An 18,712-nucleotide genomic window follows, 5' to 3' on the forward strand; every position below is an offset into this window, starting at 1 on the left:
CAATCTGAGCAGTACAAAATTCTAGGGGTTCAAGGAACGCTTTTCCCAGGCCCTGTGTTTGCTTTTGGAAAATATATGTTTATTTACACATATATACAACCTGAGCTTACAATGGAAGGGAACCCAGCATTAACACTCCAAGGGGTCCTGGCTTCTCCCATAGCCACAGCAGCCTTGGACTTAAGCAGACCCTAAACATTGCTCTCAAAAGTTGCTCTGACTGCTTACAAACTCTGTTGCATAACTCCTAACTACAGTCCTAAACTCTCTAACCTAAAACATGACAGGTGGACCTACACACAGGAAAAAACTGCTACAAATAAGTCAAAAATTAAATTGTTATAACGAAAGGGAAAAAAACCACTATGGAAAATGGCTTAGAAGTTTTATTTTGCTCTCCATTGCCATGTGGTGGTATATGTTTATAACGCATTCAAAACACAGGTTTGTGGTTTTTTTCTAATGTAGCTGAGTCCTATCTCTCAGTTGAAGGATGGAGCCCACTCATTTGCAAATGTGTTTTGCCCTTGATGCTCTGTATTGTCTTAATTAGCCTGACTAATTTAGCTTTTGACACTTGCTGGTTTCCTAGAATTAAAGAGGTGTCTGATGCAGCATAATACACAAATGTCTTGATTAGATTTTAATATGTGGGAGTCTGGCACAGTTTTAACACACAAGCCTTAATTAAATTCTAACACTAGCTTGACTCAGAACTTAGGGTGTCTTGCACCCACAACTCGTAACAATATATTAGACTTGCTAGTGATTATTTAAGTTTTTTCAGGGCGTGGGGGGTGCAGGGGGGGCCGGCCGCACTGGGCGCAACATCTGGGGGTTAGTGTTAGGGGGCGCAAATCCACAGGTTAGGGGGTGCAAATCCACGGGTTAGGGGGCGCAAATTACTTGCCTTGCCCCGGGTGCTGACAACCCATGCTACGCCACTGATGACAACATTAGTGCTTTAGTTATGAGAAAGGATTGAGCATTTAAGTTCTGTAGTGGAAAAAGAAGCACGTTAGCTGTAATAGATCCATTATTTGTATTGATTGCTTAAGGTAATGGTTTTAAAATATATTTCATCATACATAATAATCCTTTTTAATATGGAGTATTTAATTATAATTAGTGACTATGTATACAGCAATATAATTCTGCATTAGGATATCTCTTTTTTAATTTATTATATGACTTGTCTTTTAGCATCTTGAAAGGAAGATCTTCACTGATGTGCACTGGCCAGCTTAATATTTTATTAAATGTATTTATTGTTCTCCTCAGTACCATTTGGAAGCCTCCTCACGTTTTAGGCTTTCTTGTCTTTGATGCTGTATGCACACACATTCTAGAAATGAACAAAAAGAAGATATTTCATAAACACTGAATGAATTGCAGATTCCTAATAAATTTGCTTCTAAAGTGCTACAGACTAACATGGCTCCTGTTCTGAAATGTGCTTGCATGCATCTGCAGCTAAAGCTGCTTCACAATGGCAGTTAGGGATATGAGGACATTCTGCCACTAGATGCCACTCTTAAGATGCTGAGAAAAATTCAGAGGCGGCGTATGGGCTGTTGACTGTAAAATGTTCAGAGCTTCTTTAGTGGAAAATCCCTTGGAATTGTTTGATGTAAGGAGTTGAATTGATCAAGCTTGATGCATTGAAGGACTAAATGTCTCCCATTTACTTCAAGGCATGCCAAACTGCTTCTGTCTCTAGAAGGGAGGACTGCTCCTGCTGGGTCTTGAAGGATTTGTAAGATTTTTTATTTTTTATTTTTGCTTCCCCACAAGAAAATACACAGAATGAAAGAACAATTGAGAGATACATATTTTGGAAAGAACTGTAGAGAGGCTCGTTCAGACACATTCACTCAACGGAGAGTGGGGTTTTCCCAGTGCTGCTGAAGGCAACAACAAATCAGAAAAGGGGACTTAAGGGAGGTATTCAGTGAGCTAAAGGAAGTAGTTAAGACAACAGGTTTATTGTTTAATGGCATGGAAAAAAGTTTACTTGGAACAAGGGAAGGAGGGGAATTATCAGTCAACAGCAAGTATGTTTAACCCAAAAGAAGTCATAGCAATGGTCTTAACATGAAAATATACAAAAATTGGACTCACAAAATAGTGGCACAAATCAAAATATCCCCAAAAAGGAGATAATGGTAATTCAAACCTCAGGAGGAAGTTCATTTAAGGTCCACATAATTTGTTTACATAAACCTCCTGTTCTATTCTGCTACTTGCAAATTTAACCATCTTGGAAGGAATTTCACAATAAGGAGCGGAAGGGGATCCCAAGGCTAAACAATGCAGACGTGTTGGGAAAACCAAGTGCCCCATCCCTAGCCCTTTGGCACCTCACTTTGAATCTCACTCAGCTAGAGTGAGTAGAGCCTTTTCTTCTTTCATGAAGAATGCAGAGCAAGCCCCTGGCAGGTGCAATCCTGTTTACACAGTTAAACAGAAGGAAAAACTCGGCTGGCGCTGTGGGTAAAACCTCAGTGCCTAGGACTTGCTGATCGTAAGGTCGGCGGTTCGAATCCCCGCAACGGGGTGAGCTCCCGTCGTTCGGTCCCAGCTCCTGCCCACCTAGCAGTTCAAAAGCACGTCAAAGTGCAAGTAGATAAATAGGTACCACTTTCTAGCGGGAAGGTAAATGGCGTTTCCGTGTACAGCGCTGGTGCTGGCTCACCAGCTGCAGCTTCGCCACGTGACCCGGAATTGTCTTCGGACGACGCCAGCTCCCGGCCTTTTAAGCGAGATGAGCGCGCAACCCTAGAGTCGGACACGACTGGCCCGTTCGGGCAGGGGTACCTTTACCTTTACCTTTACCGCTAAAGTGAGTACAGCCTTTTCTTCTTTCATGAAGAATGCAGAGCAAAGCCCCTAGCAGTGCAATCCTGTTTACACAGTTAAACAGAAGGAAAAACCACTATGTTCAGTGGGGCTTAGTCCCTGATAAGTATTCACAGGACTGCAGTATGAAGCTGCTTCTAGCACTTGCCTGTGTCTCTTGGGCTTCCAAACAACGGAGTCTATCCACTTGATTGCAGTTGCAGAAACCAGCATTTGGAATCAGGAAGCAAACACACCACGATCTACAACTGCTCGTTTAATGCCCATTTGTTCAGCTGCTCTTCCTCACAATTCAAGCCCATTTTGAGTTGTTTTGTTTTTTATCTGTGAAGTCCTAAATTATCTGAGGTCTGAATATTTTATGGACCATCTTATTCTGTATGAACCTATCCACTAACTTAGATTGTCCTCAGAGACTCTGCTGCATATTCCCCAGGCATTCTAATGTACAGTGTGTATCACACAATGCAGGGCCTTTCTCAGTTGTGGCACCTAGACTATAGAACACCCTCTCAAGGACTCACATGCCCCCTCACCAGTCAGCTTTAGAGCACAAGTTTAAAAAACAAAACCTGCTATTTTAGATATTATTTGGGATAATTATCAATTATATTTTGCTTTATTGTTGCTGCATGATTGTTTCACATGAGCTTTTTTCATTCTTGCTAAGGCACCCTGCAGATCCTCATGAATGCGAAGATTGGATATAACCATTTGAAATAAATAGCTTTACCTCCTCCATCCTCACTCCTAGTGTTTCTGGGTGTGTGCATTTCATTTATACTGGACATACTTATTGTACTCATCGGCTTACAACTTCCATCATCTAACTTCCATTAGATAAAACGAGTCACATATCAAAGTGCTCGCTGTTGACTATCTGTGGTATTAGGTTACATCTTAAATGGATGGGAGCACTTTATATACATAATTTGCAAATAAAAGTCCGGCGTGCATATAAGCTATTAGGCCACTGACATGGCTGCTGGCCAGGGAAAAAGAAGAAAAACCCACTCTGCACACACTACAGTAGTTTGAAGCATCGTCATTAATTGCTTTCTTTCCAGTGTTTGGTCTCCCACCTGCCCATTTGTTGTCAGGGTTTATGGAGCCAAACCCAAAGCACGTACTCTGCACTATCAAGTCCACATAGAATATGGTACAGGACAGAGCAGTAGTGGGAGAGGAGGGTCATCACAGAAAGTGTCCTCTGACTAGGCCAACTTTCAACATACCCTTGCAAAGCTGAGAAACACAACTGGACTGTTATCTTAAGGAGGCAAGTCTGAAGAGGGGTCAACGTGTTTTTGACTGGCCTTGTCCATGGTCTTGTAACATACCTCCAAAACACAGCATAGGCCAGGAGCAATTCTCTGCTCCTTTCCCCAGCTCCAGAATTAAGCTGGAGAGAGATGTGGATCTTTGGTGTAAGAACAAGCTCCAGCTGCTCTCCAGCTTTGAGCTGAAAATGGGAAAAAGGCTGTTCCCTACAATTACTTATCCTGTGCACAAAAGCTAGCCACTGATTTTTGTTATCTCTGTGGAAAAACTGCTGTTGCACTCAGGTCCTGCTTGCTGACTTTGCAGAGGCACCCACTTGGTCACTATGAGAAAAGGGTGTTGAATTGATGGGACCTATTGGGACTCTTCTTTTGTGAATGTAAACTGACTGCTGTGTTCTGTTCAGGCAAGAGAAAGAACTGGCTGGCAGCAGAGCGTGTGTGAAAAAGAGTGGGCAAGAATAAGAGAGATTCCCTGTTGTTGTTTTTAAAAAGAAAAGGCAGGGGTCTCCACTTGTTAAACTGAAACAGCTAATGCTACACTTCAAGCAAAACCCTCTTTTACCCAACAGAGATCACCTAGAGTCTGCCAATGAGAGCATTTGTGTACCTTTGCATTACTTCCTGCCAGCTGAGTCAAGTTCACACTTTTTACTGGGTGGAAAATAAATGTTGCCTCAAGGAAGCCAAAGTAGGGCCTTTGAAGCCAAAGTAAATGTTTAAAAATGATCCAGTTGCTTGACCTTAATATAAAAATGGTTTTACACCTAATAAATAGCTCCTCTGCTATTAATTTTTATGTAGCCCCCCATCCCTACATGTAAGATTATAAAACAAAGGGATTTAAAAGGACAGAATGGAACGAAAACGACAACATATTTATTTTATTTTTCTGTCTAACTCCTTCTAACACTCATCAAAATTCCTGATTTGTAGGCCAGGTGTATAAATATGAACAAGAGGTTGGAGCTGGAAGTCTGCCAGTCTAGTTTCCAACCTAGTACTATGACCTCAGTTTTTTTAAAGAAACAACTGTATCTAGCAATTATTGGGATTTGTATGTGAATATTGATTGAAACTCAATCAAAACAGCACTGAGTTGAGCCTAAGAAGCTCATGTGTCCTATTTTATAGAGGACAGTCCTCTATTTGAAAGGCAAATCCAGTATGAATACAATAAACCATGAAAAAGGGGAGCAGGGGTCTTGAAATTGCCCACCAGCAGCACCTGCATAGCAGACAGAATGCACACAGGTCCCTGGTCAGCATACGCTATTATGACAATATGTAACATATTTCAATTGCAATTATAGTAAACATCTTCTAAATTTGCATCTGTACACATAAATTGGTTCCTGCAAGTTTTATGCAAATTGCAGTCTTCTTTTCTGCTACTCTTTGATGATGCATATCCTTTTCTTTTCATGGGGGATGGAGCAGGACTGGTGTGTAAGTGGCTAGCCTAGATTAGCTACATGATAACAGAAAGCTTTACAGTACTGGGCTGTTAAATAAAAAGTTGTGTTCAGTTTGAACTCTGTACATGACCCAAGCCTATGTAATTTGTTTGGTTCTCAGCAGTGAAAGTATCGCTGTGGTGGAGAGGGAAAGCCCTTGGGCCTTGAGCCAATGATAATCCCCCCCCCCAGACACATGCCATTCATAAGAAACCGTCTGCACCTTGCCCCAATTAAATCCAGAATCCAGTACCACTTCTACATGCAAGCTAAACCCTTAATTCAGCCAATAATCTCCCATTAGTAATAAATGAGTATCAACCAGCAAGCACACACCTAATTAAATTAAGCACCCTTTCACACTTCTTGAGAAGCCCAAGCCTGTCCCTTTCTCAGCAAGAATGAGGGCACATTGCTAATAGACTGTGTTAATTAGGTCAAGAGTGTTCCTTTTTCTGCATTTCCGAGAACTTCCATGTTCACCCCTTTCAGCAAAGGCAAGAACATCTTGCTAAAAATAGACCAGATGAGAAGAGATGTCACTATTGCTGGGCTTTCACCCTGTGGCATGACAGTTAATTAACTCAGGATATCCCAGGAACTCTCCATGTGCTTTTTGTTATGAACACTCAGGTATGAGCCCAGACTCCCTGTGGAAAAGCACCTCTAGCAGTGAGACACTTTCCCTATAACCACATGCACAGGGCATCACCACTTCATTCAGGCTTCTGCCTGGAAGGTTGCTCCACACCACTCAGGTTCAGTTTTACGGAATACTTTACCCCACCCCCAGAACCCACCAAGTCCACCAACAGGGGACAAGTGCAAAATAGTGCCTTGAAAAGGGAGGACAGACATAACATTAATGAAAAGAGTGCTCCCATTTCAACCTAGGACTTCATTTTCCATAGAAGAGCTGAGCTCATGGTCCTTTCATGTATAAACCCTACCACTACCTTGCTTAATATTTGACTAGCTGAACTAAAAAAATTATTCACTGTTTTCTACGTTTTGCTTGGTCACAAGGCATTTGAGGATTTTTCAAAATAAGAGTGGCAGTTTGTCTCTCTCCCTCTGCTTAGCTTATTTGCTGGGCTTCTCTCTGAAAACAAATTTGTTGGCAAACAGAGGACTGGCCAGGAGATGATGCCGTAATTCCTGCTGTGAAATAAGTGGCAGTGATTCCTTCCTTCCTTCCTTCCTATGTTTCACTGAGCCCCCAAAACACAGAAGGAAGAGTTACCATGCAGCAAGAACTTAATCATGTGATTTTGCTGATCTCAATCGTCGGCGTATCCTGTCACCTAGGCAGTGTGTCATAGAGGAGCTCCAGCCTGTACCTGACTTTTTGAGGGTTTTCCTTCAATTAAAATCAGGTGGTAACAATGACCAGGGATGGTTATCATTGCCTCTTTCTGGTACAAAGTTTTATCAATGATTCTAATGCAGTGAATGATTAGTTGTGTACTTATTGATTGCTTTCTTATACACTCTTTACCATAAGGACCCAGGGTGGGTTACAATAACAGAAGATACAATTATAAAGATACAAATAAAACAATCACAATGCTTAAAAAATTGTTCCAAATGGAAGAGAGCTTCAATTTATACAGCTGCAACCTCAGTTCCTGAATGCTCACATATAAGTGATATGCCTTTGGAACCTTCAAACAGTGCAATGGTAGCGCACCAAACTCTCACGCTTTGGGTATTTCTCCCTGGAAGTGCAACTTTCCTCACTTCTTGTCACCTGGAAATATCCCAAATGCACCCTCTTATCTGTACTGTTACATATGTAAAAACAACAACTGCATTTGGGAGCACTTGCAAGTTATTAAAAATTAGGCCATGTTTTCCTTTGCCTCTTATCCCATTTAGTACCAGCACTTTGATTACAGCCATATTGCCCCAAAGCTGCACCTGCTACAACCTGGTATGCTTGATGCCTGGCCCAGTTAACAACTTACTCCAGCTCACCTCCTTTCCCTTTTCATTGCATTTCCATTTTAACATCTTGCTTCCCTCTTCATCTTCTTCTATATTGTTCCTCAGCTTCCTGCTTTTGTGTTTGAAAACAGAAGACTGACTTTTCAGTAACCTCTGCAGAAGCCCAAGACAAATGACATTATTTAATGATTAGAATAGCTTCTTTTCTTCCCGTTTTGTACCACCAAAATGCATAACATGTGCTTTTCAAAACTTTACCATTTTCTTATTTTAGCTCCCTTTTTTCCTCATTTTCTTTCAGTGTTTACTGTTAGGTTATAATGAAAAATCTTAAATAAATTACTCATGAGGAGTGTGCTGTCAAGAAAATGTTGAAATATTATTGATGGCTACCCCACAATGATGAAATCTTTGGCTCTGGAGGTCTGCCAAAAGTTGAGCAGGAATATTTTCTAGGAACTATGGTTGCAATAATCACCATACTTTTAAGATACACACCCTACACAAATAATAGAGAACAGTAATTTGTTAAGGCTACTGGGAATCATAGCTCTGTGGGGGTGAATTACACATCCCATGATTCTTGGGGAGGGGGGGACAACTGTGCTTTAAATCCATGGTTTGTATGCAGCCTAAGCAACCTTTCTGTCTGGACTAGCATTTGGTCACTGGAGCTGAAGCTGTTAGTATTTTACTGACTATATTGTATATACTTGGTATCTTAACTGCTTTTTGGAATGCTTCTTCTCTTCAGTTTGCAAGATAGTGTGGGGTACAAATATACACACACATCAGAATTTATATTATCTTTTTCTGCTCTTCTGGGAAAATTGAGAATTGGCAAACCATCATTTACAGGTTACATTGTTCCATTGTTACTGCCAAGTAGGAATAACCTACCTGGTCTAACTATACAAGTTCTGAAGTAGTGAATTTGGCAATAAACTAATTAAAAGTACACGAAGAATAGAACTTGTAAATGCTTTCTTCCTGCAAATACTGGGTTATTTCTGAAGTATTTCAGCTGTTAGTTTAAAAGGATTATTCGTAAGTCATTTTTACTGATGTAAATAACCCTTTAGATGTGTTTTGTGGATATTTATATGTTCATAAAATTGCATGTGTTGCTGTTGTTTAAAAAATAAACAACATCCCTAGCTCACTGCAACCACAATTTTTAAATAGGATGCCTACACTCTTAGGTACTTCCAGATTACAATATCCACATATTTTACTTTGTACCTTGCCCCATCCAATACCAGTCAAGAGTCTGTTGCTGATTAATAGCTGGGTTTATATACTTTAAAATATTCAGAATGGTTTAATCTTTCCACTGCACAAGGTGGGGGAAGATGTATTCCACAGAGGTGTTATAGCTGGAACACTGTATTATAGCTAGAACACTGCATATTTCTCATCTGGAAAAACCTTGTCTTGGTAAGGTCCCTACTTTCTCTGTTTCAAAATGCTTCTTGTTTATCTTATCATTTTCTATTGCTAGAAGTTAAGCTAGGATGCTTGTCAATATTGAGCAGACACTGAGAACAGGTCTATCAACTGCAGAGGCAGACGACAACTTTAACATTAAAGTTTGCTTCTCAAAACAAGGGCAGGCAGGGAACACTGTCAGTTGAGAGAACCTCTGGAATTATGTTGGGGAGAAAGCATTTAAGTAGCCCTCTGTGCAGCTACCCATTTGCCATATGCACTGCAAAAGGCAATGTGGTTTCAAAGGCAAAATGCCATGCTTTCAGCAAGGCAACCTGGGTGTCTGCAGTAATGAACGAAACAGGGGGAAATGTTTGCACAGCATGGAATAGCATCCTTATGTTTCCTTCCAGTCCGTGACATTCCTCTTTTCTTTTTTCTTCTTTTTTTAGTTTTGTGTTAAAAGATAAAATCTTGAAAAGAGATACAAATTAGCTTTGCTAAAGAAACTTCTCTGGGAGGGAGGAAAATGAAGAAGCCATAGAAGAAATGTTTTCTTTGTCTCAATGCTTGCTTAGCAGCAATGACTGACTAGCTGAATTGTGATCTAACATGAATAAAAAGGCACTCAAACGGCTTGAATCACTAGTATAAAGTTATAGTTTTCCGAAAATGGGTTTTGTTGGTTGTTGCCAGTGATGAAGATACACCATTGAACGGCTGACTTATTGTTAGATAGTCTGACAAGCTAGATCCTTTTGCATCAGAATGGAAAAAGAATTAAATAGTAATCCTAAAATATGTAAGCAGCAGTTCTACATTTTCACTGATGGCTATAAGCAAACTAGAACTTCTTAATCTGAAAACACTGGCATTAGGCCACTGGTTAAATTCCTCATACTTAAGGAAAATCCCAGGTGACTGTCTGAACTCTATTGAACCAGGAGAAGGGTAGTGGAACTGTGCCAAACATCTTGCCCTCATAAATGGAACATATAAAACTGTATCATTTTCTTGAGAAATAGTACTCCTTTAAAAGTGAAAAATATTGGCAAAATAGAAGGCTGTGCATACCCTAGACTAAAACAAAAAACAAATCCAAAATTTGCATGAAACCAAATTGTGTTACTCCCATAAATAATACAAATCGTTTATTTGTTTGCTTTGTGTAATTTATTTTGCTTTTAGATGAGAGAGGAGGGAACTGAACAAAACACTTCATTGCGTAGCTTGCAATCCTGTTGTCTTTGGTTGAGATATCAAAAGGTAATGCTGGGACATATGCTTTGCATGCAGAAGGTCCCAGCTTCTTCATTTTTTTTAAAAAAAAGTTGTTGTTTTAACAGGCACCATGAGAAGACCTCTCTTTTTCTGATACTATGGAGAGTCACTACCACTAAGAGTACACAATGCTGGGCAAGATGGACTAAGGCAAAGTTCAGATGCAGTATCCCTAGCTTCATCAACCATTTATCTGAACTGGTTTAAGTCAGCTGTTCATGTTCATATCCTCTAATATAGCCCTCCCCAGCTTGGTACCCTCTAGATGTCTGGGACTCCAACTCCCATCGGGCAGAGTCAAAATGTCCAAGGGTCACTTGAGTTCACAATATCTGGAGGGAGACAGGTTGGGAAACACAGCTCCTATTATTCTTGCACGGAACAGCTGTTTTTCCCCAAACACACCACAAGCAGGTAGCCAAGAACAAACCCTGGCTTCTACTGGTTGAAACAGACCAGAAGCCTGGGTGCACATCGGTCAGTGCAGTCCGGGATGGGCACATCCGTGAGGGGGTGCAAGGCACGGAGGGCACCCTCCCTTGCACCACAGTTCAGGGTAGGAGAGGGGTACGGAAGTTCCTGCCCACTATCCTCCTGCTCTCCGCCACCAGGTCAGGCCTGACCCAGGAAGCAGAGCTGCACCAGGCACAAGCATCGCAGTCAAGGCTCAGCTCCTTCTGGCGCCTGCTGTGGGGGCACCTTTTTGCACCCCCTCTAAAAATTGTGCTTGGGGCCATGCCCCCCACAGCACCCCCCACGCTACGCCTCTGGTTCACATGCCAATCTGTGGCTTGTTTCCTGGCATCAGAAGCAGGGGAGAAGTGAAGCACAAACTTCTTGTTCATTGACAAAAAAATTGAAGTTTATGGTTTAAAGTCACATGCAAACTGTAACACTTCTCACTGTGGTGGTTATAATTATTCATGTGGAATCCACTTAATAATAGTGGAAACTTACTTAGGTAACGTAAGGTGTAGTCTTTATTCATGAACCAAAGACTAGTACAAGCCGAAGTTAACATAAAACCCACTAAACTACCTTAAGTGGAAGCGAAACCATTTTTTTAAATATTATGAAGAAAGCTGCTGCCATATATTACCAGTTAGTGAACTTTGGAGTCTTTACTTTTAACTTCAGCAATGCAACACTGGAATTTTTAGTCATCTTTATATTCCTTATTCTATAAAACTACACCCACTCAATGCAGTAACACAATACAGATTGTGTGTAGTCTGTCCAGGGCAGTGGGAGGGAAACTAAGAGGTATATCTGTGCTATGATGCATCTCAGCAACGTGACTGACATTAATAGAGCAGTGACTGATTTAAATGGAAGTGAAATTAATATCTGGACGTTTTTTGCTAATTGATTTCATATATTAACTGTTAATTAACCTCTTGAATGGATAAGCCAGATAAACATATGTAACATGAAGACTATTATTGGGCATTTAGCAGAGTCCTAATTGAAGCTACTTGGTATTAAACAGGTTCTCAATGCAGCTGTACTTTTTACGAAGCCTATGCTGAGGAGAAAGGCAGCACAAAGAGAAGGCAGGGGAAAAGTGACACAAAACATTGAGGGCCATTTTAAAGCCAAGACAGCTTAATTTAGGGTCAACATTTAACATTACATTTTTCCTACATGGAAAATGCTTCACTGTAGAAATAACATGAAACAAACTAGGTGGGAAACCAGCAGCCATGTTTCCTGTTTCACATATAATGACAGGCCAGTGGTGAAGTTTAATTGTAGTTTCAGAGAGATACAAAGGTGAAACTGTCCTCGTGGCAATCCACCCCCCCAGTCCCGTCCCAACAGCCTGGCTCACTTCTGGTATTGGAACAAATCTAAGGGCTAAAGTGTTTAGGTGACAGACCGTGAAAAGGTAATAAAAAGGAAGTGCTCATACTGCACAGCACCTCTGAGGTAAAAAATCACACACCCTTCCTCAGGGAAGACACATAAACAACAACTGTGACTGCCACATCATACCCAGTTTGGTCCCAAGTCAAATGTGTGCATTGCTACATGTATATGACTGTGTGTACAGACTACGTGAGAACTCACAGCCAGTTCTAGATGTTCATGTGTATGAAGCCTATAAACACCATGTCTGATCCTAACACACGAAGAGCGCAGCAGCAGTTTCATGCTGATTCTTCAGGGAAAGTGTTTTCTGCAATGTGTGAAGCAATCTGTGTATTGGTAACTTATAAATGTCGCTAATGGGTCTAAGCCAAGGCAAAACAGCAGCAAGGGAACCATTTCCTACAAAATTATTCCTTTTCATAGAAGCAGTTGAAAGCAACAGAAGCTAAGGTAGGTAGAAACTTTAAATTCCTTTGACAATCACCAATGTTGTCTTTTTGTGGATATACTTTGTGAATTACTTAATAAGTTACCCCAAAACAGTTACTGTATCAAGTCTGGGAAAAGAGAACAGACATTTCTTTCCTGCAAAGACCATGTATCATACTTGTTGCAATTAGAATTGCTTCCTAAGACTTGGTTATAATTAACACATGAATGTTAATGAACCATAGCCTCTGCTTAGGCTTCTTGTGGTGATGTTGATGTTATCCTCAGTTTCCTGTCTGAGCTGAGCTACAGGACTGGTGGGACATCTTTATGCTTCGCCACTACCCATGCTCCTGTTCAGAATCTGAAACAGAAATAATGAAAAGCAGAATCAAAAGTTGGGAACTGAAACAGGATGAATATATCAGCATGCACTAGACTTGCTTAAATTAAGTCACTCCTGATTTTGTTTTTTGGTTTTTTGGTGACCTCTCCTTCAGCTACAAAAAGGTTATTGGCAGTGTTTCAAGTGCTTGGGTATAAGAAAAAGTGCTTGGGTATAAGTAGCAGGGGTGCCAACTCGAATAAAATATTAGGGGAGGCAAGTAAGCCCCACCCCACACAATCAAATGCCCAAAATGCCAGTTGTTGTTACAGGGGGATGGGATTCCACAGAAGCAGCACAACTAAAGAGAAGGTCCTTCAATATACAGTGGTACCTCAGGTTACAGACACTTCAGGTTACAGACGCTTCAGGTTACAGACTCCTCTAACCCAGAAATAGTACCTCAGGTTAAGAACTTTGCTTCAGGATGAGAACAGAAATCATGAGCAGCGGCGCAGCGGCAGTGGGAGGCCCCATTAGCTAAAGTGGTGCTTCAGGTTAAGAACAGTTTCAGGTTAAGAACGGACCTCCAGAACGAATTAAGTTCTTAACCCAATTAAGTTCTTAACCATATGATAGCGGCTGAAGACCTGCAATTTCTGGATAACCACATGTTCCCCATGTGTTTTACATATGTGTGTGTGTTCATTCTTGTACGAAGTATCAAGGTGGAGTACAACAAAAGTTACAGAAGAAAAATACAATTTTTTTAAAAAAAATGGCGATAAAATATGCATAGGGGGAAAAAGATGAGGTATCCTAAGCCAGAATGCCAATCACCATCACAGACATCTTAGCTAGTAGATGTGAAGTACTTGTACTATAATAATCTGCAATTGCTAACTTCAGAAATAAAAAGGATGCACAAGTTTAAGATTTAAGGTGATGATGAAGATATTAACAAACAAAAACAGTGTTATATTTTAAGCATTGATAAGCAGATCCGGAAGAGTATTTAACAAATTGGAAAAGAGTAACATGGCTTTTAAATATGCAATTTTAAGTAAGATTTTTACCTCTTTACTCAGCACTTGTAGTCTGCTCAGAATTGGCTTTTGCATAACTCAGAGGCAGATTGAGACCCACCATTGGGCCTACGATACTCAGCCATGAAATAATATAGTTTGTATTCCTACAAAGCAAAAAGAAAATAGCTTTTTTTTACACTCTAGCTGTCTTTAAAAGCTTGGATATCATTTTAAATGGCTACCAATTTTTAAAAAATTGATACAACATTGCACACATCATTACTATGGAGGAGGGGGAAATCCCAAAATGCCCTAAACAGAAGTTCTGACATTCCAAGTTTTGTGTAACAACAATCTGAAACCGCCAACTTTAAGGTCGTAAAAATTCAGAAACAATAATTTTCTTTATAAACAAAGCATATCTATACATAATAAAAGCTACAACCAAAGAAATGAAACAAAGAACAACACAATAAACTGTCAATGAAACATCTCAACAGATCTAAAAAACATACTCCCAAATCAAATCTACTAAAGCTCTGAAGCTAGGTTTAGCATAAAGCCTGTTTAAACAAGAACATTTTACACGATCTTCTGAAGACCTGCAAGGTTGGGATCAGTGGGTACAGCATTGCAAAATATTACCATATTCTAAGCAGAGTCCCTCTAAATCACTGAAGTAATTAGGGAAAGGGTATCTCGAGTTCCAAATCATGGAAGCTAGAAGATCAGACCTTGCTTGTAATCTTGTCTCCCATCACACATTTATCTTTGAAACCATGCAGTCGAACAATTCTTTTGAAGAAGAAAAAATGAAAACACAAATTCTCAGAATTCCCTGGGTCATACAAGAGTAGCCAGAGGCCATAAGAAGCCCCTGGAGATTATATTTTCCACTCAAGTCTTTTAATCATAGAAATTCCAGAGGAGCCTAGTCCACACATTAATAACAAAGAAGACCAAGTAAATATTATGAACATGAAATTTGAGAAACACCTCCTAAAATGTCCAAGGACTATCAGCAACACCCCCAGGTTTATTACAGTATAAGATAAAGAACAAGTTAAAGAATTGTGCCTTATTTCTAACCTGAGTTTGTCTGGCTACAACAGTACACTTTTACTTGGTTATTTAGGGTGAATATGAGAACCTAATAAACCTCACACTGATACTACTTGCCTGCTTTGTTTATACGAACTGGATAACACCGCAGACATAAATTCATTTGTCCGGCAAGGATGAAGAACAAAGAAAGGCTGTCCAAGCAATGGGTGCTCCTGAAAAAGATCAGCCATGCTTATATTATTTATATAGCACTTTCAGTATCCAAAGTAGTTTACAATCATTATTGCATTTGTAATGTTAAGTTCTTAGGGTTCTCATTTTACAGATGAGGAATGGAAGGTTATGACATAGCAACTTGCCAAACACCAATAAATCTAAATCTAAGACTTTAGACTAGGACTTCTAAATCCAAGACCAATATTCTTTCTGATAGATTACACTCATTTATTTATGTGTCATATTCACTTCTCTACAGAAATATTAATAAATGAAACACCCAAGGCAATTAACATTCTTTTTTTTAAAAAATAAACATTTTAAACTTAACAAAACACAAACAAGTTAGAACACAAAGGTCCAGTAGATAAAAGCACTAAAAGTGAGAAATCCAAGCATAATCCGGCTTCAGCCAGGTTGAAAGTCTGCTGAAATAAAAACATCTTCAAACAGCACTGGAATAGCATCATAGTGATGATGGTAAGCTAGATCTTCCAGGGCACAATAACAGAGAAGGCACTTTTGCACATTCTTGCCAATGGCACTTTGGATGTATCTCACCAGTTGATCTCACTGAGCAGACAGGAATGTATGGAAGGAGACAATCCTTTGACAACACAATTTAGCATATTGACACAGGAAGAGAGATACCAATTATACAAAGCTATGAATGATGTAAACATTTTTAAAGAAGCACAATAAACTTTATTAATTTATTACTAAAAATGAATTTACACAGTATCAAGCTATCTAAGACCTCTACTGGGTTCTCTGGGTATGCAGGTTCTCTGCCATTTGTTAATATTTTAGCAGTTCCCAAGTCTAGTATGTACATGCAGAAAGCAGCCTTAGGCCTCCGGGATTCAGTGTGCCAACAAATTATAACTATGTGCAATCACAGTAGTGAATCATCTGGATATTAGGCCAGATGATAAAATAGATAGTCTATATTAAAAATAGTAAGATGAGTACACTTTGAGAACACCCTGAAGCTATTTAAGAACACCAGCTTATGTTAGAATATCACTTTATAAAGACTATACAAGAGAAAATAAGCTATTGGGGAAAACACAAATTAAAGGGATTAAATAAGGGATTAGAATTGCTAGATAAATAAAAACATGTAATCCTTAAATAACTTATTCTCTTGAAGGTATGGAGAGGGAATTATAAAGGTACCACAAATTCCATGTTTATTTCCGTAATTTGGTCTGTTCCACGCTGGATCCGCTGAACTCTTCTACAGCAGTATGAGAGTTGTCTAAGCATATTAGTCACTGTTGGATTTGAATATCCGAATTTGCATTTGGTTCACAATAAGAGTTATTTTTCAATGTATTCCTGCAGTACAACAGTATTCCCTAGGAAGACATTTTAAGGCTACCTTTATGCTCTGCAGTGACCCGCCCCCTCCATACACACACATCAAATGTAATGATTTTAAACTGGAGCCTAGCATACTTCAAACCTAAAAAAATACATTCCAAATAAAAACCAAGAATGTCAAATACAACTACAGTCTAGACCTAAAAAAATACATTCCAAACAAATACCAAGAATGTCAAATACAGCTACAGTCTAGACCAGCCTCCCAGCACTCCAACCCATGCCATATGGGTGTTTGGGACTACAACTCCCATCAGACCCAGCCAGCACAGCCACCCGGTTAAGGACAACTCCCATCAGACCCAGCCAGCACAGCCACCCGGTTAAGGAAGGCTGGAAAGTAAATTATCTGGCCATCTGTAAGACTGAATACTAATGCTTTCTCTATTCACCAACTTACATGTACATTGAAACCAATGAATGTTCTTTCACATTAAAGCACAGCCTACATCTGCACTGCTACAGATCTCAATTTACCAGCTACACTTTTGTAGACCCAGGACTGATTTCCATGTCTGATTACACAATGAAACAAAATGCAGCAAGTGCCAACTTTCAAGACTGACTTGCCAGCCAGAATCTGGAATTCTGCAAACATGTAATCCTATGTTCAGACCTGAAATACTAAAATGGACTTTGTTGTTAATTTCCCCTTTCCTTTGTATCTCTGTCCTGCCCCAAACAAATCTGCTCCAGAGGATTGAGAACAATTTGGGAAGTAGTGTGGGGAAGATTGTAGGAGAAAGGGAGGATCTGTGGAAAATATTCCATCCCCCTTTTCACTCACATAAATCTCCACTGGATCAAAGAGCCTTTTGTCAACAGAAAGACACAATCGGATACAACCCCAACAGAGCAACATTTACTAATTCCACAAAATTTATGTAGAAGAACACTAAAAATTGTTGGGGCTCCTTTTATTTTAATTCAGAAGACAGCCCAAACTACAAATTCATACAAGGATGCCACCATCTGCTATCCATGCTAGTGAACTGATGCCATTCTGTATTATGAAGTAAATGCCAATCTGAATGAAAATATATTATTTCACTCAGCTGTAAGACTGAATCTGAAATGTATGAAAATACTTCTAGCAAAGACAGATTTCTGAAAAAGACTACATCCTGGAATTGGCAACAAGAGTTTTATCAATGACAAAAAATTAACAAACACAAATTATAACACAGCTAGCAGGTAGCTATCCTATCTTCAAACTAGAAAGTCAGCCTGAGAAGCCATGGTGCCATCAATTCTCTCTCCTGGTGGCTTTCCAGTTCCCCCTATATAATCTATTTATACTTGCCTCTCTCATCTTCCCTCTCTGCTTGTCTCTTCTCTCGAGGACACTGGCTAATATGCTCTAATATCAGAGAGCCACAAATATTGTGGTCTCACTGGCTTCATTAGCATTATTGATGGGATGCCACAAAGAGACTCAGCTTTGCGGATAATTTCTAAAAGGCCTTTGGCACAAGCACCTTGTTCCCATTCCTTACAGTTAACTCAACTTGCATACAGCTTCTCTGTTTACCCCTGCATACACTTCCTGCCCCTTCCAGCTCTACTGAATTGCAGGCTATAAGCTACTGAGGCAGATACTTGCCCTCCTACACTCTGTAAAGTTGGAACTCCAACACTGATGGAGCATCCCCAATATAGGATGCTTACTGACATACAATACACACTACTTTGTTAGCAGTGTTTTGCTGAAAATACTGAATATTAATTACACACACAAACACCATGATCAGCTTAACCAACAACATGCACATTCAGATTTTTGTTAGAATTCCTGATTTTCCATCTAGACACAAAAGCAATTTCACATGCTGAATTTTCACAAAAATATAACATTAAGACTATTCACACAACAATAAATAATGTAATCTCCTTAGTATGTATATTTAGATACTTTGTTGTTGTTGTTTTAACGTGTTGTTGTTAATCTAATTCTATGCTACCAACAGTCAGAACACTGATGCACTAAAACAATGAACTGACAACCTTTCCCCAAACATTTTCTTTGACCTACATCTTGAGTATCTGTACCCAGGATAGTGTCTTTATCTTGTTTCATCAGATAATGGCTCTGATATAATGAAGGTCATTCTGCTATTATACACCATTTTCTGTGTCAAG

General features: G+C 39.7%; 1 protein-coding gene and 1 long non-coding RNA gene across 6 annotated transcripts in view; one reads left to right on the top strand and one right to left on the bottom strand.

Annotated features, from left to right (window-relative positions):
- Nucleotides 1-1,353: 1,353 nt before the first annotated feature.
- Nucleotides 1,354-10,287, top strand: LOC307226894. The gene is made up of 2 exons (XR_013843665.1): nt 1,354-2,439; nt 2,897-10,287. It is a non-coding gene; the product is annotated as an uncharacterized lncRNA (long non-coding RNA).
- Nucleotides 10,288-10,298: 11 nt separating this feature from the next.
- ATG10 (autophagy related 10) overlaps nt 10,299-18,712 on the bottom strand; it is a 99,984-nt gene continuing 91,570 nt past the window's right edge. For 4 of the 5 annotated variants that reach the window (XM_079995792.1, XM_079995788.1, XM_079995787.1 and 1 more), the window contains 3 exons: nt 15,086-15,183; nt 13,955-14,070; nt 10,299-12,917 (listed from right to left, as the gene is read on the bottom strand). In XM_079995792.1, the coding sequence (XP_079851918.1) occupies nt 13,959-14,070; nt 15,086-15,183 (210 nt within the window). In that variant the 3' untranslated portion in view covers nt 10,299-12,917; nt 13,955-13,958. Of the gene's footprint in view, nt 12,918-13,954; nt 14,071-15,085; nt 15,184-18,712 lie in introns of those variants that run through there. The other variant, XM_079995789.1, reaches the window with a different exon arrangement.

Source organism: Podarcis cretensis (assembly GCF_951804945.1).
Source record: "Podarcis cretensis genome assembly, chromosome: 11".
NCBI classification, from domain to species: Eukaryota; Metazoa; Chordata; class Lepidosauria; order Squamata; family Lacertidae; genus Podarcis; species Podarcis cretensis.